The following is a 16,519-nucleotide window of genomic DNA, read 5'->3' as shown; positions in this document are numbered from 1 at the left end:
CAGGGAAGCATCCAGTTGCCCCCACGATGTGAGCTGCAGGCTGTTACCGCTGCCTGGCAATGCCTTGAGGTTCACAGCAGCAGGGCCAGGATTCAGGAGGAATCACTGAAAGGTGCAGGCGTGGGCGGCTTTGTCCAAGACAGGCCATGCCCCTGCCACTGAGTGCAGGACCTGACACCCAGAGAAACTGCAGCATCTTCTTCTGGAAGGTGGAGACAACAGCCCCTGCCGTGGGTACTACAAGGCTTGGGGAGGCACAGCACAGCCCCGGGGAAGGGGAGCTTTTCTTACCCCTGGGGTGACAGTCTGAAGCTGGTCCTGGGGACAGGATGTTTGAATAGAAAAGGGACAGGCTTCTACAGTGGAGAGCACTGTTTCTTGGTTGGTTGTTTTGTGGTCCTGAGGATTGAGCTTAGGGTCTTTGCACTGAACTACATGCCCAGCCATTTTATATGTTTGAGACAGGCTGCTGAGTTTCCTGGACTGAGCTTGTGATCCTCCTGCTTCAGCCTCCTATAGTGAGGGTATTGCAAACATGGGCCACCACACCCAGCTGAGCACTGCGTTTTGATTATACCTGAGATTCAGTCTGCAAAGGTGACAACAAAAAGAGGTCAATGTCACTGAATACCATTCACAACAGTACCACTCTGGAAGTAGTGGGGTTGGCCAAGGGGGTCAGGCGGGGAAAGCATGCTGCAGAGCCTGTGTGATGGCGTCTCAATTCCATGGGTTCCTGGGTACAGCTGGTGTCTCCAGCTGGCTGGTCCCTGGCCCTGGGAGAATAGGACAGGCTGGGTGTATGACAGTCAGATGACTGCCCTGAGGGGACTGAAGGAAGAGGGCAGTCTCTCCACAATCAGGATGGAAAATATAGCCAAACAAAACTATGCTTAGGATCCTTCGGTTCAAGAGCGTGATGATTGGGTGTTCATGTCTTAGGCATGAGATGTGTCTCCCTCAAACCTTGTTACGACATGGGCACATTACCCGTCTGATGTGAAAAAAAAAAGCCATGCTTAGAGCCAGGTGTGGTGGTGCACACCTATAATCCCAGCACTCTGGGAGGTGGATGCAGGATGATCCCAAGTTCAAGCCCAGGTTGGGCAGTTTTGTGAGATCTTGTCACAACACAAACTCCCACAGGAAATAAAAACCACACACACAGCAAGTCCAATATGCAAAAGTCCTCCTGCCCCAAGTAGGTATGGACTGTGTGGTTAGCTACTGAGCTCCCTGTCTTTGAAAGTATTCAAGTGGAGGTGGGCATGCTGAAACGATTCTTCTGTGAGCTACAGGGATGACGAAAGAGGTCTCTAAGAAAAATACTCAACAGAAAACAAGTATTCTTCCTTTAACCAGCTGGAAAGCTGGATTTCAGGTACAGCTAGATCTGAGAGCACAAAAAGACGTCACTGGACATTTGCCATTCTCTGTTGCTTAGCTTTTTAGCTCCCCACATTACCTTCCGTCTTCCTAGTCAGCAAACTCTGCAGATAGAAGAATGTTATCTTTCCAGTGTTGCAGGGTCGGTTCTGGAACTGGGTTCCTGGGTCACAGTTTGAGGGTAGGTGTCCTAACTTACCTCATCCGGAGCCAGGGCTGCACTCTCCCCATCCCCGAAGCTGTACCAGGGCAGACGGTGGAAGCCCCACAAGGGAAACTGAGGCGCCTTTGGCAAAAAGTGAAGTGACTTAAAACGACCCCTCCAGCTGCAAGGTCCACCCTGAGCCTGCAGGGCCATCCCCCAAGGTGGCGCCCATTGACACTGCGTCCCCGCCAGGCCCGGGGGCTGCTGCAGAACCGCGTGCTGCTGTGGAAGGAGCAGGCCGAGGCCAGCCGCGGCCCGTCACGCGCCCACTCCCCCGGCCTGCTGGGCCCCGTGCTGGGGCCACCCTACCCCTCGGGCCGCCTGACGCCCACCCGCCTGGACATGGTGAGGCCCTGGCCGCCCCTGCTGCCCTTCGTGGGGCCCTGGTCGACCCCCACGCTCCCGCTCTACGCCGCACCCCCCGCGCCGCCCTTCCGCCTCGGTACGGTCTCCGCACCCCCCTGGTGGCCAGGCCGCCGGCCGCTCAATCCCTACGCCGGCGACGTGTGGGACTGGGGGTGGGGCTGGGGGCGGGGCTGGGGGCGGGGCTGGGACTAGGCACGCCCGCCCGCCCCGCCCCACCGCCCCTGCCCTCTGCCCCTTGCAGCCCCCGCGGCCCCTGGGCGACTTCGGCTCCCCGCGCAGCCGGCACGGCTCCGGCTCCTACGGCCCTGAGCCCGCCGAGGCGAGGTCCGCGTCGCAGCTGGAGCCTGAGCGCCGGTCTCTGCCGCGGACGCCGTCGGCCTGTGAGTCCCGGCCCAGGGCGAGCGGGCAGCCTGGCGGCGGGAGGGGGTGTGGCGGGAGCTGTCACCCACGTGCACCGCTGCCCAGCAGCCTCGCTGTACGCCGGCGGCGCGCAGCGCTCGCGCTCCAACTCCTTCGGCGAGCGTCCGGGCGGCGGCGGCGGGGGCGCCCGCAGGGTCCGCGCGCTGGTCTCACACTCCGAAGGCGCCAACCACACGCTGCTGCGCTTCTCGGCCGGGGACGTCGTGGAGGTGCTGGTGCCCGAGGCCCAGAATGGCTGGCTGTATGGCAAACTGGAGGGCTCTTCCGCGTGAGTGCGGGTCTGGGGGACGTGCGGTGGCGGGAGGGCAGAGGCCGGGGCCACAACGCCAGAGACCTCCAGGACGGGCCTCCCCAACCCCTGCATCTTAAATGGTTCTCTCCTCCCATCTCCAGCCTGCATCCGTTTCCCCATCTGTTACGCGGGGATAGGAAGCACCTTCTCCCCGAGTTCAGGGGGGCAGACCTTGAAAGGCAGAAAAAATAGGACAGGCTCACAACTGAAATCAAGCCAGACCAAGTACTGAGGCAGGAGGACTGCAGGTTGGGGCTGAGCCTTGATTACACAATGAGATCCTGTCTCAAAAAAGAAAAGCTGAAATCAGGCTGTGTTGATATTTTGACACCTGGAGTGGAGCGGGAGACATCGGGCAACACGAACGCTGCGTCTCCAGAAAGCCCTGGAGAGCGTAGAGCTAGCAGCCAAATGGGATGCACAGGACTGGTTTACTGCGGGAGGAAAGAGGGAGAGGGTACTGGGGTCACGCAGTGCCCCCGTAGAGCTATATGGGTAGGCCAGCAAGATGCCCACTCCCACTGTACCATATGAGAAAAGAGAAAATGGAGTAGGGGGAGGCATACATAAGTGGGTGCATGTGCAGTTTGTGGAGGGATGGGTGGTAGTGTGAGTTTGTGCAAGAATAGGTGAGTGCATGTGTGTGCAGGGGGTGTGTGTGTGGTGGCTGAGTGGGTGGGCATGGGGGCCTGCACCAACTGAGGGGTGGCCAGAAGGTGTCTGAATGGTCTGTGGGTGAGGGGTGGAGAGCATGCGCAGTGAAGATGACCTGTGGGTGCTGCCCAGTAGGGTGAGCAGGTGCAGAAGGGGGACAGGGGTGAGAGGTGACTGAGGCCAGGAATGGGGTGTCCCTGGAGTGCTCATCTGCAGGCCCATATCAGACCCCAGGGTGTAGCAGACTTCTGGGCACCTGGTTGGAAACCTTCTAGACCAGTGACAGCAAACGCCTCAGCCAGCTGTGATCATTGAAAGCTCTAAAGGCCCACTTAGGGCAAGTGACTGCAAGGTGCATCCTCAGTAGGCACTTCCCGGTGAGGACTGAAGGGCATGCAGGGCCATGGGTCTCTTCTCTTGGTTGGAGGTGGCAGTGCTCCAGGGGCCTTTCCGTGAGGATGCCACTGAGCAGGCTGTTCAGGGTGTAAGGTAGCTCTTCGGAGACTTAGCCTTTCAGGGGTTCTGTTCTGCAAGAAGCTGCACCCTAAAGGTGTAGTGAGTCTCCAGCCAGGCAAAGACTCAGAGTGAAGGCCAAGTGCAGTGGACCCAGTGTGTGTGTGTGTGTGTGTGTGTGTGTGTGTGTGTGTGTGTGTGTGTACATGTGCCTGTGCAGCCCCGGTGCCCTGGGTGAAGGGATCCCTGTACACTGGGAGTCCCAGGGCAGAGTGAAGGCCCGGGCTGGAGTCAGAAGAGCACAGCGTTGGAATCAGGCATCCTGGGCTTGGGTGCCCCTTCCTGTGGGCACCTCTGTGGCCCCTCCCGCCACCACCTGTACCCTTTGTTGACACCAGTATCAGTGCCTTGTCATCAGCCTGTGTGTGACTCTGTCTCTCCATGGAGGGCCGCATGTCTTGCTGGGCTCACCACTTGGGTGTCGTGAGTAGGCAAGGGAGCCGCACCCGATTGCTTTCCTTCTGGGATTTCCAGTTCCTCCTCTTGAAGGCGCCTCAGGGGACTATAAGGAAGGAAGGAAGTACAGGTTAGGGCCAGACTGTAAGGCCTGCAATGTCAGGAAATACTTCCTTTTGGGAGTAACCAGGTCACTATCTGCAAAGCCCCCAAGCAGAGCCAGGCACTGGACAGCAGGTGGTGTTGTCTACCCTTCCTGGAATTGTTTTGACCCTCACTACTGGCCTTGTTCAAGGGAACCTCTGTCTGCCCTACAGGAGTGGCTGGTTCCCTGAGGCCTATGTGAAACCGTTGGAGGAGGTGCCCGTGAATCCCATGACCCCCTTGAACCCCATGACTGCCATGAGCCCCTTGAGCCCCGTGAGCCCCGTGAGCCCCAAGGGCTCCATGAACGAGCTGTCTTCCAGGTACCTGGGTGGGATGGCACTCCCATGGGGGGTTGTGCCTGGTCACTCCTGGGTGCATCTGTGAGGTGCAGTCTCTGGGGTCTGGCCCTTCAGTTCCCAGAGAGCTACTCTGCCACCCCACCTCTTCCCACTGAAGGCCATCATGTCCCCTATCTGCCTCTTCTTGAGTTCAGGGCAGGGGCCCAGCAGCTGAGGTGGGAGTAGCAGGGCCAACCCTGACTCTTGCTCCCCTCCTTCCTCTGGACTCAGGTCCTACCCACTCCGGGGCAGCCACAGCCTTGACGACCTCCTGGACCGGCCAGGCAACTCCACAGCATCCCCGGAATACTGGGATGGCCAGTCCCGCTCCCGAACCCCAAGCCGGGTCCCAAGCCGCGCCCCCAGCCCTTCCCCCACACCCTTGCCTGGCAGCCGCCGCAGCAGCATGGGTGCAGCCAATGACATTAAGGTGAGGTCCCCCCACCTGTCCTCAGCCCTTTCCTGCTGGTGGTTGCTGGGCAAGGGACCCCCCACATGGGTCCTTCCTGGAGCATGGACAGAGACCTTCACCTTGCTTAGGCCATCAAGACCAGGGTTCTGGGCCAGAGCATGGCTGGAGCTGCACAGCAGGGTGGGCACCTTCCATGGGATCTCCCCCTTCTATCCTGGAGGATGGCATGGAGGAGCTGGTCCTGGCAGAGCCCAGAGCTGTGTTTAATTTGAAACCAGAGAATTCTGGCCTCCCACTGCCAGGTCTCCATTCCCAGAGTATGCAGGGCAGGATCCTCGGGCCCAGCACCTCCTGAGACAGGGACAGGAGAGACAGTGCTTGCCTCTTCCTCACCCTGGTGCCCTTCCTCTCTCTACAACAGAAGCTCATGGCCTGGGAGCAGCAACCCCCAGAGCTCTTCCCTCGGTGAGTCCCAGCATGGCAGAGGAGGGCAGGCAGAGGACCCAGCTGCCCCGAGCAAGTGGCAGGAGGGGACTCCCAGGCTGACTGCCAGCTGGGGATCTAGGCCCCTCTCACCATAGCCTTCCCCTTCCAGGGGCACAAATCCCTTTGCCACCGTGAAGCTGCGTCCCACTGTCACCAACGACCGCTCGGCACCCCTCATCAGATGAGGTCCTTCTTCTGATGGGTCTGAGGTAGAACTGCACACCTGCCCAGGGCTGTTCAGAGCTTGTGGTGGTGGCAGTGACAGCAGGGGCTCCAGGATGCCCAGGTGGCCATCCTTCCTGGACCACTGCCAGAAGCAGCACCCTGGACGCTGACCTGCGGTCTGGGGCCTCCAGAGTACAGCAGGCAGAATTGGGAAATGGAGAAATTTCTTTCTCATGGGGCCCCAGGGCTCTCCCAGGGAGCTGCACACGTCTCCCCAGCCTCTTTCCCTTCCCTGCTCCTTGTACCACACATGTGCCCCGCACAGGGCCCCACTGAACTTTCATAAACGATGAGCAATAAAGGATGTGGACAAGGCAGCCAGAATGGTCGTGTCATTTGGGGGCAGGGTAGGAGGTCAGGAATGGGGACCCCAATGGGGAATGGAGTCCAAAGGTTCCAAAGGTCATGGCTACTCCCTGAGAGGCCCCCCATTTTGAGTAACTTTCAGGGCTACCCTCGGGCCACCCCTTTCAGTCTCTACTCTGGACCCCAGGGAACAGTGACAGCTCTGAACCCCAATACCTTCCCTTCATGTGGCCCCTGGACACAGCACCCTTTGTTCTGGCCCCTCCACCCCCATGCTGAGTGTCTGAGCCCCTGGATTAGCCTGATCCGGGAAGCCAGGAGCTCTCCTGGAATGTGGCCGGCAGGAGCCATGAGGATTGGGGGCTGTGCCCCCCATCACCAAACTGGGATTCCCTGGGCTTTGTGCCCTCTGCCTGAGACCCCTCCCCAGAGTTGGGGGGGTCCTCTTAGCCCTCCCTGGCCAGGACAGGACAGGGAGTCCCTGCAGAGGCTGGCCCAGTGCTCATGGTCACAGCAGCCCTTTCCCCTTGTTGGGCAAAAGCCTCTTAGCGGGACTTGGGTGGGGGCCACTCTAAACCCCAGGCCAGGGCGAGAGAGTGAGCAGGCAGCAGTGGATCTCCAGCTGCTGGTACGGGGCAGCCTGTGAGCCCCATCCCGGCCAGCGTCACAGGAGCCTGCCAGGCCCTTCCTCTCAGCAGGCCTTGGGAGATGAGGCCGATGTCCAGAGCAAGCCAGGCCTGGTGAGTGCAGGGCGGGTGCTACAGGGACCTGGGGCCCGTGGAAGAGGGCAGGGTCCCAGGTTCAGCAGGGGAGGAGGATAGCCTTGTCTAGCGCCAATAAGGATACTTCAGGAGCTGAGGGTGCAGGGTAACAAGGCCTAGTGCACCCTCCTGGTCTGTGACCCAGATGCAGGGCTGCAGAGAAGCACCGCGTGGCACCGCAGGGGTGAGAGGCAGGGGCACCACTGTCTGTGGTGGAGGGCTGGGGGCTGCTGGGCGTGGGCGGCAGGTCTCTAGTGATCCTCCAGCCCCCTTCTAACTGGCCAAGGTGAGATCAATCACCCATCAGGTGGGGAAACTGAGGTTCAGCCAAGGGAGGGGCCTGCCCCAGTCACAGAGCTGGGGTGACCTAGACCTCAGCTCCCCTGGCTTCTGAGACAAAGCTAATGTTTCGTGTGACCTGGGTTTCCCTTAATGCCCCAGTGACAGCTGTCACTCCCATCATCAGGAAAAAGTAGGAACATACATTAAGGCCAGTACAAAACTACCTCACAACCCACTCTGCAGCTGGCACCTGTTCCTGGAGCTTTTATTGTCCAGAGACCCTCACACATCCTCCTGGGGACACTGGCCATCCCCCAGTACACCTCTGTGCACATAGTGGCTGCCTGGCTCTGACACCACATCCCTTCTGCTGTCTCTAGGTCCTGACAGGGAAACGCCCCCCCAAGGGAGCCTTCCTGGAGTCCTCTCAGGTGGGACACCCAGTGCCCTCCGGCAACCTCCCCAGCCCCTGGTGTGGAGAAAGGGCCTTCGTACAGCCCCTCCAGGGCTCCATCCCGCTCCTCTGGACTACGTAAACCCTGCCACTTCCTCTTGTCCCCATCTTCTCCAGCAGAGGCTGTGGCTATGGGAGCTGGTGGCCCCCGGCGGGGTGTGGGCCCCCCCGATGGCGGCTGGGGCTGGGTGGTGCTGGCTGCCTGCTTCGTGGTCACCGGCTTCGCCTACGGCTTCCCGAAGGCCGTCAGCGTCTTCTTCCGCTCGCTCATGCGCGACTTTGGAGCAGGCTACAGCGACACGGCCTGGGTCTCCTCCATCATGCTGGCCATGCTCTACGGCACGGGTCAGCGCTCTCCCGGGGCCCGCGGGGCCCAGAATCCGGGTGGGGATAGGGGTGGAAACCAGGAGATCCGGGTCCCTGCTCAGGAAAACCCCTGCTTCCTATGGAAACTGCAGTGCCAGAAAGGGGAGGAGGGGGCCAGAGAGAAACAGGGACCAGTTGAAGCCCGCCCACGGAGAGGACCTTGCCAGCATGGGGCAGCTCTGCCCTGCAGACCTGCGCGGCCGCCATTCAGCAGTGCGCAAACAGATCTAAAGACATTTCAGCTCCCTCCCGCTGCCTCAACTCCTGCAGGGGCTGAGCGGGACGGGGCTGGGGAGCACCTGGGAGGAACTTGGCCAAGACCCACCAGGTGCAGACATGGAGTCAGTGATGAGGCGGCGGAAGCCACCGCAGCTGAGGGTCATGGTTCCAGGCGGCTGGGGGCGGGGAAGGGCGGAAGGGGACGTCTGGGCCGAGCCCCCTCACGCTTCCTGCGTGCTCTCCGGGTCTGGACCTGGGTGACCCTCTCCTTCCCACAACGACGCCACCTTCCAGGGCTGGGAGGCACAGCGCCTGACCTGGAGAGGAGGGAGGTCCAGCCCCATGGTGACCTTGCCTACCCACAGGGCCCGTGTCCAGCGTCCTCGTGACGCGCTTTGGCTGTCGCCCGGTGATGCTGGCGGGCGGGCTGCTGGCGGCGGCGGGCATGATCCTGGCCTCCTTCGCCAGGCGCCTGCTAGAGCTGTACCTGACGGCCGGAGTGCTCACAGGTGAGGGCGCTGCCGCGTCCCCTGCGGGGTCGGACGGGGCCATGCCCTAATCCTCCTGTCCCATCTCCGGGGGTGGGGGCCCCCATGTCCCCACCTCGGCTTCGCTGGCCGCCTGCCCCTGGGGACCCCTGCACAGCGCCGCCTCGCCCGCAGGCCTGGGCCTGGCCCTCAACTTCCAGCCGTCGCTCATCATGCTGGGGCTGTACTTCGAGCGGCGGCGGCCTCTGGCCAACGGGCTGGCGGCAGCGGGCAGCCCTGTGTTCCTGTCCGCGCTGTCGCCGCTCGGCCAGGTGCTGCTCGAGCGCTTCGGCTGGCGCGGTGGCTTCCTGCTCTTCGGCGGCCTCCTGTTGCACTGCTGCGCGTGCGGAGCCGTCATGCGGCCGCCGCCCACTGGCCTGGGCCGGCGGCAGCGCGCTGACCGCGCGGAGGACACCGCGGGGGACGCGCCCGGGGATGCGGCGGCGGTGGGCGCGCGGCGGAACCTGCGCGCGGCGCCCCCTAGCGGCCGGGCCCGCCGGCGCCTGCTGGACGTGGCGGTGTGCACCGACCGTGCCTTCGTCGTGTACGTGATCACCAAGTTCCTGATGGCGCTTGGGCTTTTCGTACCCGCCATCCTGCTGGTGAACTACGCCAAGGACGCGGGCGTGCCTGACACCGACGCCGCCTTCCTACTGTCCATAGTGGGCTTTGTCGACATCGTGGCGCGGCCGGCGTGCGGAGCCCTGGCGGGCCTGCCGCGCCTGCGACCGCACGTCCCCTACCTCTTCAGCCTGGCCCTACTGGCCAATGGGCTCACGGACCTGGGCAGCGCGCGCGCGCGCTCCTACGGCGCCCTGGTCGCCTTCTGCGTGGCCTTTGGCCTCTCCTACGGCATGGTGGGCGCCCTGCAGTTCGAGGTGCTCATGGCGGCGGTGGGCGCACCCCGCTTCCCCAGTGCGCTGGGCCTGGTGCTGCTCGTGGAGGCCGTGGCCGTGCTCATAGGACCGCCCTCTGCCGGTGCGCCCCGGAGGAGCAGGGGGGTGGCGAGGGTCGGGTCCTTAGTGCCAGATGAAATTTCCAGGGATGAGGAAAAGCGACCGTGGCGGAAACAGCCTGGTGGGTGGACACCAGCCCCGTCGTGGCCAAATGGCCTTCCGCTCAGCCAGGGACCCCCAGCCGTGGGTGAGGCACCCATTGCAGGAAGAAACCAACACCGGTAGCAACCTCTCGGCCATCTCAAGCAGACAGTACAGCGCAGCTCCATAGTCCCCCTTCACAGATGGGGAAACAGAGGCCCTGCAGCCGGTTTAGCACAGCTTGCACTCTCAGAACCGAAATCTCGCAGTCCAAAATGCCAGCAGCCCACCTGAAACAGTGCATTGGTGCTTTGGTCCCCCAGCCTATAAGGGGATGGAACAGGGCCAGCATTTGGGCAGCCGAATGGGTTGCTAGGGAGGTGCAGCTGCCTGCTGAGCACTCGCTGTTCCTAGTCCATCTTAGAGAAGCACCATCCCGAGGGTGGCGGTGAGGTATCTTGGCCCAGCCCACGAGGGAGGGCACAGCATGCACAGGCCTGGGGTATTCTGAGTGAGGCAGGAGCTCAAATGCTAAGAGGAGCCTGGGTTTTGCTGCCCTTGGACCAGAGAGATAAGCCAGGCTGTAGAAGGAACAGTGAGACCCGGTAGGAACAGCCACACCCTGGAAACACCACCCAGAGCTCATCTGCCATCTGTGTAGCCTAGGTGGGCAGAGGAGGCAACCTGAGCAGAGAAGGTGGTGGATGCTCTAGCGCTGGAGGAAGGAGGGACAGGGACAGACTGGGCTGGCTGGGCAGGGACCAGGACGTTTAGAGGAATACTGTTCGGAGGGACTTGAGTGGCAGTTGGCCCAGGGGATATCAGGAACTTCTCAAGGTCTAGGCCTGGTGTGGTCACCCACAAGAATGCCCAGTGTGTGTGTGGGGGGGGGTAGCCCAGAGGAACCACACTTAAGGGGAAAATATTTGGAGTTAAATGTTTTTCTAGCTGGGCGTGATGTTGCACGCCTATAATCCAGCACTCAGGAGGCAGGAGTAAGACCTCGAGTTCCAGGCTAGCCTGAACTACAGGGCTAGTCTGACCTACATAGTAGTTATGTAACGGGGGATCAAACTCAGGACCTCACACCCCAGCTCTACATAGTAGTTTTATGAGACCTTGTCTTAAAAAAAAAAAAAAAGAAAGATTTTCCAGGGACTGTAGCTCAGGGGTGGGGTCCAGGCTTAGCATACTAGACCCAGGCTTCCATCCCTATCACGTGCACACACACAAGATTAAAAAGCAACGTGCATGCAGAAGGAAACAGGGCCTGTTCAGGGGCACCTAGCTGACTCTTGGATGCCTGCGCGCCTGAGGGAATGACAGGAGGCTGGAGGAGACTGAGCCAAGTTCCTGGGGACTAAAGGACTATGGCAAGGGCAAGAGCTGGGAAACCCCAGAGGTCAGTGCAGGGCCCTCCCCACTGCCACCGAGCAGCTGAAGGCAGGCCTATATCACAGGACGCCATGGGTGAAGAGGGCGCCCTGTAACTGTAAAGTGCCGTCTTATCAGAAGCCCCATATTGCTTAGAAAATGGAGGCTCAAAGAGCAGAAGTGACATTTTAAATTCTTAAATGGCAGAACTCAATGGGGTGGTTGTCTCTATGAACTAGAAGACAAAGAGGGGTGGGGTGGTGCCACCAAAGAGCCCCCCCCAGTTGGCAGCCCTGTCCTTTACTGAGGGTGAGGGGGTACAGGAAGAGCCTGCAGGCCCTGACCTCCCGCTCCCCCCAGGCCGCCTGGTGGATGCGCTGAAGAACTACGAGATCATCTTCTACCTGGCTGGTTCAGAGGTGGCCCTCTCTGGGGTCTTCATGGCTGTTGCCACCTACTGTTGTCTCCGCCGCCAATCTCGCTCTCCGGAGGCCACCGCTGGCACAGCCACTGAGGGTGCCACCAGTGACACTGAAGACACTGAGGCCGGGGGGGACTCTGAACCGCTGCCGGCCGGCACTGAGGAGCCAGGCAGCTTACAGGCCCTGGAGATGCTGAGCCCCCGGGCTGGGTCTGTGGAGCCTGAGGTGGAGGCAGAACCAGGCCCAGGCCAGGAGTCTGTGTAGTGCATGGCCGAGGTGTCCTGGGGGGCTCCAGAGCCCGGCTTCCTCTTCCCAGAGGCCTTGGCACACTGGGAAGCAGGGCCGGGCAGTCCTCCCCTGAGGCAAGCCTGAGCTGCTGTTATTCCCCAGGCGTCCTGCGAACATCCTTTGCATTTGCCAGGCCCTGTTGCCTTGCTGGTCAAACAGTTGTGGACTGACAGAGAAGCCCATAAACCTCAACTAAAAAATAGTTCTATTCCTGTGCCTCTACCCAGGGCTCTGGGTGTGGCCCAAGTTGGGGTGGTGGAGGGTCTGAGGGGTCTCTCTGGGCCCTTCTGGAGTTGGGGGTCAGGGAAAGGTGAAAGGCAGGGGGGATCCCAGGGCTGGCGGTTAAGCTGGGCACTGAGCCTCTGGGCTGCCACCTGCACCTCCCCTGGAGGCGATGGGGTTGGTGGCACCTTGCAGAGAGCAGTGGTGACGAAGCCCAAGTCCCAGGGCCAGGGTGGGCCAGGGAAGTCTGTTCAGTGGCTGGGCCTCCCTCACACTTGGGGGTCGGAATGAATCCAGGTGCTCGCCCAGGCCTGAGGCGGCCGATGTCACAGCGCAATATCCCTTACCATCCCAAGGGGCACCTTTCCCTCTAGAGAATGAACTTGGGGTCCCAGGGCCAGGACCTGTGGCTTTGCGCTGAGCATGGCACTCTGGACAGCCTGGTCATCTACTGACTCTGTCCTTTGCACCCCCATAGAGCTCAGGTCCAACACCAACAAAATGGGGGTGGAACCCAGGGCTTCCCGGGAGCGCACCCTATCCCTGGCACTGCCTTGTCTACTGTAAACCCAGGTTCAAGGACTCCCAGTCTCTCCTGGCTTTCAGTCAGGCCTCTCAACACCCAGGTCAGAGAGCCCTCCCCAGGGTGCTGGCTGGGCCTCACTGTCCCAGCATGGCCACAGAAGACAGGCTGCCAGCCAAAGGTCTGGGCAACGTGTATCTGTGTCCCCCATGCCACCTGAGTGGTGACTGTCCTTCCAGCACTTTAGGAGGCTCCATCTGGGCCCAGCAAAGTTCACGGAAGCCCTTATGAACATCAACTGTAAAATCCTAACAGCCCACCTACATAGATGCGTTGGCTAGCTGTGCTTCACAGAGAGGGAAACCAAGGCACAGGGACCTGCCTAGGGTCACTAAGGCCATACTTGGAACCCAGGCTGTGGGTTCTGGGCTGTCCTCTCAGGGTATACGGGCACAGCTCTGCAGGGACCCAGTGAGCTCCTGCTGACAGCACACCCCTCTCCTGCCTAGTACCTGTACCCCACATGCTGAGCAAAACCGGTTTCCTCTCATTCTGGACTCTACCTGCCTCCCACATCTGTCCCCTCCACTTCTCAGGATGGCCACACCTACTGTCCCAACAGGGACATTTCTGAATGAAAGGGCCACTGCTACTGTTCACACCAGACCTGCAGGTGTGAGCTGCGGCTAGCTGGGCAAAGCCAACTTGTGCCCACCCTATTCTGTCCCTGCACAAAGACAGCCTAAGGTGGCCCCACACTGGCCTGGGTATACCAGGGCCACCTGAGGTTGCCACTGTCTCCCTAACCTGGGTCTGAGTGGCCCTGAGTGGCCCTGACCCAATGTCCTGCCCCTCTCCAAGGGTGCAGGAGGGCATGGTGCGGTGGTGGTAGGTGGCCGGGGCGGGGTCTGGGACCTGGTAGGTGGGAATTCATTCCCCACCCCTTCCCCTGGGCTTTGAGGCCTTGATCAGTTGCTTCCCTGAAACTTGCGTTCCGGTCTGATGGGGATCACAGTGCTAACCCTGCAGGGCACTGTGAGGAAAGACTTGTCCAGGCATGGGGACTTGCCAGGGATCCTGGTGACACAGGAGGGTCTGAGACACTGCAGAGTCCAGCTTTGCTGGGTTTGTTTATTCAGTACAGGCCCTGAGCCCAGCCCTTCTCCAGAAGTGGCAGAGCTGAGGGGAGAAAATAAATAAAAGCTGCCACTGTGCATGTGGCCTTGGCGGGCTGCTGCACCCGGTGCAAGACACAGGCCCTGCCGCGCACCCACCTGACTCTTGCCCAGGCAGGCGAGGGGCCCATGAAGACGCCCCAGGACGGGCCCTGGGCTTCTGCCCCTGCAGCCCTCTTCCTTCCCACCTCTGCTCCTAGGCAGGTCCGGAGGCCACGCTCTCCCTGGGCTGGGGAGGCGGGAGAAAAGGGTGGTGCTGTCCAGCAGGAGCCTGGGCCCACTGTGAGCGGGCCACAGGGGAGGCCTACAGGCCTTTCCGCGCCCGACCCCCAGATCCGGCACCAGGTCAGGCGCTCAGGAATCACACCAGCTTCCGCCCTTGTCCAGGGGCCCAGGGGCCCCGCGCACGTCCCGGGCAGGCTCTTTGGCTGCCAGATCCTCCTCCTCGTCCTCGCCATCCTCGGTGAACTCGCCCTGGCCAGGGCCGTAGGCAAGTGTGGTGTGGGCCAGATCCACCTCGATGGGGAACACATCGGCGTCGCGCAGAACCGCGTAGCAATCGTTGTAGTACTTGGACATGGTGGACACGAAGCGCTGCAGCTGGAACACGATGTCCTGGACTGGGGCAGGGGGTGGGCGACAGGCCTGGTGGCTGTGGCTGCAGGCACGGGGGCCTTCCTCCATCCCAGCCCTGGGGGCAGGCACGAAGCCCTGGATCCTTTGGGCCCAGCACCCGCCTACCGTGCTTCTGGTCCAGCAGCTCCATCTTCTCCAACACGTCCTTACGCATCTGCGAGAAGCGCGCACGCGCCTCCTGGCGGCAGCGCAGGATCAGGCGGTACTCGTAGTTGCCGGTGCTCACGCGGTACAGCGGCTCGCCCAGGGCCTGCGGTGGGGGTGGGACACATCAGGGCCCAGGGGCCCGGGCCAGAAGGGGGTCTACCGCTTGGGGTCAGAGAGGGTGGGTAGGGAGGCTGCAGGGCCCACCCGCAACTCACACCTCTCAGACCCTTACTTCCTAGCTGCCAACAAAGCGCATAACAATAGATTTGGTGGGAGGAGCGAACAACAAAACCCCAACCAACCCTTGTCACACTGAATAAGTGATAGCAAAAGTATTGCAGATTTTTAAAAATAAAGCGCTAGGAAGGATTGGGGAAATAGCCCTGCGGCATACACGCCTGCCTGGCAAGCACAAGGTCCTGAGTCGGAACCTTGATACCAAAACAGAAGAGCTAGGAATGGAGCCAACTAGTTTTCACTTGCGGGGGTCACAACTGGAGTCAGCAGGCCTAGGAGTTGAGCTGGGGTGGGGTGGCCCCAAATTCTGCCAGGGAGAAGCCAGGCCGAGGCCCCCAGGTCTCTCCTGGCTTGGCTGCCACTCTGATAACCCCGGCAGACCCAGGGCTCTGTGAAGCAGGCAGACCCAGGGCTCTGTGAAGCAGGCAGACCCAGGGCTCTGTGAAGCAGGCAGGGGAGCGGCACGGCCAGGATACTCACAATGCAGCTGTACTCCTCGTCGTCCATCTCCTTCACCTTCAGGCAGTAGGACTGGGGTGAGAGAGGCCGGCAGTCAGAGCCCACCACACTGTCTCCCCACCCCTCGAGCCCGCTGTGCCCCAGGGCTGCCCCAGGGAGCTGTATGCAGCAGACTGGAGCAGCCAGGCCAGGTCCCCGGCTCCTGCAGACGCCCAGCTGGGCTCAGCTGAGCTCCGGAAGATCTGCCAGCTGCCCTGCCCACGAGTCTCCAGCCTGGCCAAGTCCCACATGCCAGGTTAGGCAGCACGGGGACTCTGGGCCCCCGCCCTCCTTAGGCTCTCATGCAGGACAGAGCCTGGGGTGCCTCCTGGTCTGAAGCCACCTGCAGCGCTCACCAGGTACTCAAACTTTACATCCAGGTACTTCTTGATGGTGAGCCGCGTGTCGGGGATGGCTTTGTTGAGGTAAGTGTTCAGGTCCGTCAGCATCTGAGGGGTCAGGCAGGGTGGCCGTGTGACAAGGAATGCCACTAATGCGTCATTCCCTCCAGTGGACTCAGACTGCCAGGGCAAGTGGCCTTCTATTTCAAGGCCAAAAGCATGGTCCAGGCCACAGGTGAGGTATGACTCGGTGGCAGAAGAGGACACTGAACACAGCCTCAAGGTCAACACCGAGCCCTGAGGGGGTGCCAGGGCTTTCAGGTGGCCAGTCATGTCGGTGACCCAACCAGGACTCCAGGTTGGGACCCTCTGCATGCCATGTGTCCCTTGCTGCCATCACACCCACGCTCACCAGGACCTACCGGCTTGATGGTTTTCAGCAGCCGGATGCCAAACTTCTCAATGCTGCGGTGTGCATCAGCAAACTTCACAAAGGCCTCACTGGCTGCCGGCTGGGGCTCCCGCACCCCGATCACGGAGAACACATCCCCGAAGGCTGCAGGACAAGTCTGCCTTAATGGCTGCCCCTACTTGGCCCCCTAATAAAGAGTGGGACAGGGACCCTGACAGCTCTGTGGATTCTCACACAGAACTGGGTCTGTACCCCTGGGCAGCAGCGTCTATGTCCCTCGGGAGCTGGTCTGCACCCCTGGGAAGCAGCGTCTATATCCCTTGGGAGCTGGTCTGCACCCCTAGGAAGCAGCGTCTATGTCCCTCGGGAGCTGGGTCTGGACACCTGGGCAGCAGCGTCTATGTCCCTGGGGAGCTGGGTCTGCACCCCTGGGCAGCAGCGTCTATGTCCCT

The 16,519-nt window shown here is 61.2% G+C and overlaps 3 protein-coding genes and 1 non-coding gene across 5 annotated transcripts in view; 3 read left to right on the top strand and 1 right to left on the bottom strand.

Moving 5' to 3' along the window:
• The window catches only part of Baiap2l2 (BAI1 associated protein 2 like 2), a 25,892-nt gene extending 19,735 nt beyond the window's left edge, over nt 1-6,157 (top strand). The window contains exons 8-14 of the mRNA XM_004634611.2: nt 1,784-1,936; nt 2,199-2,337; nt 2,426-2,645; nt 4,550-4,699; nt 4,949-5,147; nt 5,551-5,594; nt 5,725-6,157. Coding sequence (XP_004634668.2) covers nt 1,784-1,936; nt 2,199-2,337; nt 2,426-2,645; nt 4,550-4,699; nt 4,949-5,147; nt 5,551-5,594; nt 5,725-5,800 — 981 coding nt within the window. The 3' untranslated portion in view covers nt 5,801-6,157. The remainder of the gene's footprint in view (nt 1-1,783; nt 1,937-2,198; nt 2,338-2,425; nt 2,646-4,549; nt 4,700-4,948; nt 5,148-5,550; nt 5,595-5,724) is intronic.
• On the top strand, nt 899-1,000 carry LOC111817630. The gene has a single exon (XR_002821779.1). It is a non-coding gene; the product is annotated as a small nucleolar RNA U13 (small nucleolar RNA).
• Nucleotides 6,158-7,588: 1,431 nt separating the features above from the next.
• On the top strand, nt 7,589-12,003 carry Slc16a8 (solute carrier family 16 member 8). The gene is made up of 5 exons (XM_004634691.2): nt 7,589-7,620; nt 7,761-7,988; nt 8,594-8,737; nt 8,891-9,733; nt 11,527-12,003. The coding sequence occupies exons 2-5, from the start codon at nt 7,775-7,777 to the stop codon at nt 11,850-11,852; spliced, it is 1,527 nt and encodes a 508-aa protein (XP_004634748.1). The 5' UTR covers nt 7,589-7,620; nt 7,761-7,774; the 3' UTR covers nt 11,853-12,003.
• Nucleotides 12,004-13,747: 1,744 nt separating this feature from the next.
• Nucleotides 13,748-16,519, bottom strand: part of Pick1 (protein interacting with PRKCA 1) — a 17,160-nt gene continuing 14,388 nt past the window's right edge. Inside the window, exons 8-12 of one of the 2 annotated variants that reach the window (XM_023719056.1) lie at nt 16,078-16,211; nt 15,671-15,763; nt 15,297-15,347; nt 14,538-14,682; nt 13,748-14,411 (exon numbers count right to left, since the gene is read on the bottom strand). In XM_023719056.1, the coding sequence (XP_023574824.1) occupies nt 14,158-14,411; nt 14,538-14,682; nt 15,297-15,347; nt 15,671-15,763; nt 16,078-16,211 (677 nt within the window). In that variant the 3' untranslated portion in view covers nt 13,748-14,157. Of the gene's footprint in view, nt 14,417-14,537; nt 14,683-15,296; nt 15,348-15,670; nt 15,764-16,077; nt 16,212-16,519 lie in introns of both variants that reach the window. The other variant, XM_023719055.1, reaches the window with a different exon arrangement.

The sequence above is a fragment of the Octodon degus genome, unplaced genomic scaffold (genome assembly GCF_000260255.1).
Source record: "Octodon degus isolate 3935 unplaced genomic scaffold, OctDeg1.0 scaffold00064, whole genome shotgun sequence".
NCBI lineage: Eukaryota > Metazoa > Chordata > Mammalia > Rodentia > Octodontidae > Octodon > Octodon degus.
Note: the sequence above shows the minus strand (reverse complement) of the source record. Positions and strands in the feature narration are given on the sequence as shown.

What these genes read in the sequence shown, in the direction of transcription:
- Slc16a8 (XM_004634691.2), top strand. Translation starts at nt 7,775, where the DNA reads ATGGGAGCTGGTGGCCCCCGGCGGGGTGTGGGCCCCCCCGATGGCGGC. An exon ending in GGCCATGCTCTACGGCACGG is followed by an intron (nt 7,989 to 8,593) that starts GTCAGCGCTCTC and finishes GCCTACCCACAG; the next exon opens with GGCCCGTGTCCAGCGTCCTC. An exon ending in GACGGCCGGAGTGCTCACAG is followed by an intron (nt 8,738 to 8,890) that starts GTGAGGGCGCTG and finishes CCTCGCCCGCAG; the next exon opens with GCCTGGGCCTGGCCCTCAAC.